Source organism: Anneissia japonica, unplaced genomic scaffold, assembly GCF_011630105.1.
Source record: "Anneissia japonica isolate Jap-2015-1 unplaced genomic scaffold, ASM1163010v1 scaffold33723_len6196_cov170, whole genome shotgun sequence".
NCBI classification, from domain to species: Eukaryota; Metazoa; Echinodermata; class Crinoidea; order Comatulida; family Comatulidae; genus Anneissia; species Anneissia japonica.
The window spans coordinates 1,585-2,113 of NW_022729072.1; the positions used below are offsets into that span (position 1 = coordinate 1,585).

Sequence of the window (529 nt, forward strand, 5' to 3'; positions counted from 1 at the left end):
GATGTCGATTCTAATGTCTCCTTATCTGTTTTCATCACAGCTACAGATTCACCGGTTGTCGTCTGAACTACGTCAGGTTGTTGCATTGGTGTAACTGACTGTGTTGTTACACTCATTTTTTCTCCTTCTACTATAGGGTCACTAGCTGTTGCTAAATCAATTGGTTTTACAGATTGTTCGTCCACATCAGTTTTAATTGGCATCGGTGTTGTTGGCTTAGCTTCAATAACTTCAACAATTGGTGTCGATTTTTCAGCCTCTGTTTTCAAAAGATGTACTTCTGCCTCTGTTTTCGATGTAATATGTACTTCTACTGTTGTATCTGGTTTTATTGTGGTGAGTTCTTTATCCATTTTATCAATGTTTTTCGGAGCCTGTGTTTTGTCGTCTTTAATTGATTTGATATCTGTTAGATGCTTCTGTGTAAATCCATCAATAACATCTACTTCTGGTGTGGGTTTGAACACTTTGCTTGGAATTGGTGTTGGTTTAAATGTGCTCATAAAACCTGGTACTTTTTCTGATGCTA

General features: G+C 37.2%; 1 protein-coding gene across 1 annotated transcript in view; it reads right to left on the minus strand.

Annotated features, from left to right (window-relative positions):
- The window catches only part of LOC117114649, a gene marked incomplete at its 3' end in the record, with an annotated part of 6,117 nt that overhangs the window by 1,553 nt on the left and 4,035 nt on the right, over positions 1 to 529 (minus strand). The window contains exon 2 of the mRNA XM_033258343.1: positions 53 to 526. Within this exon, the coding sequence (XP_033114234.1) occupies positions 53 to 526 (474 nt within the window). The remainder of the gene's footprint in view (positions 1 to 52; positions 527 to 529) is intronic.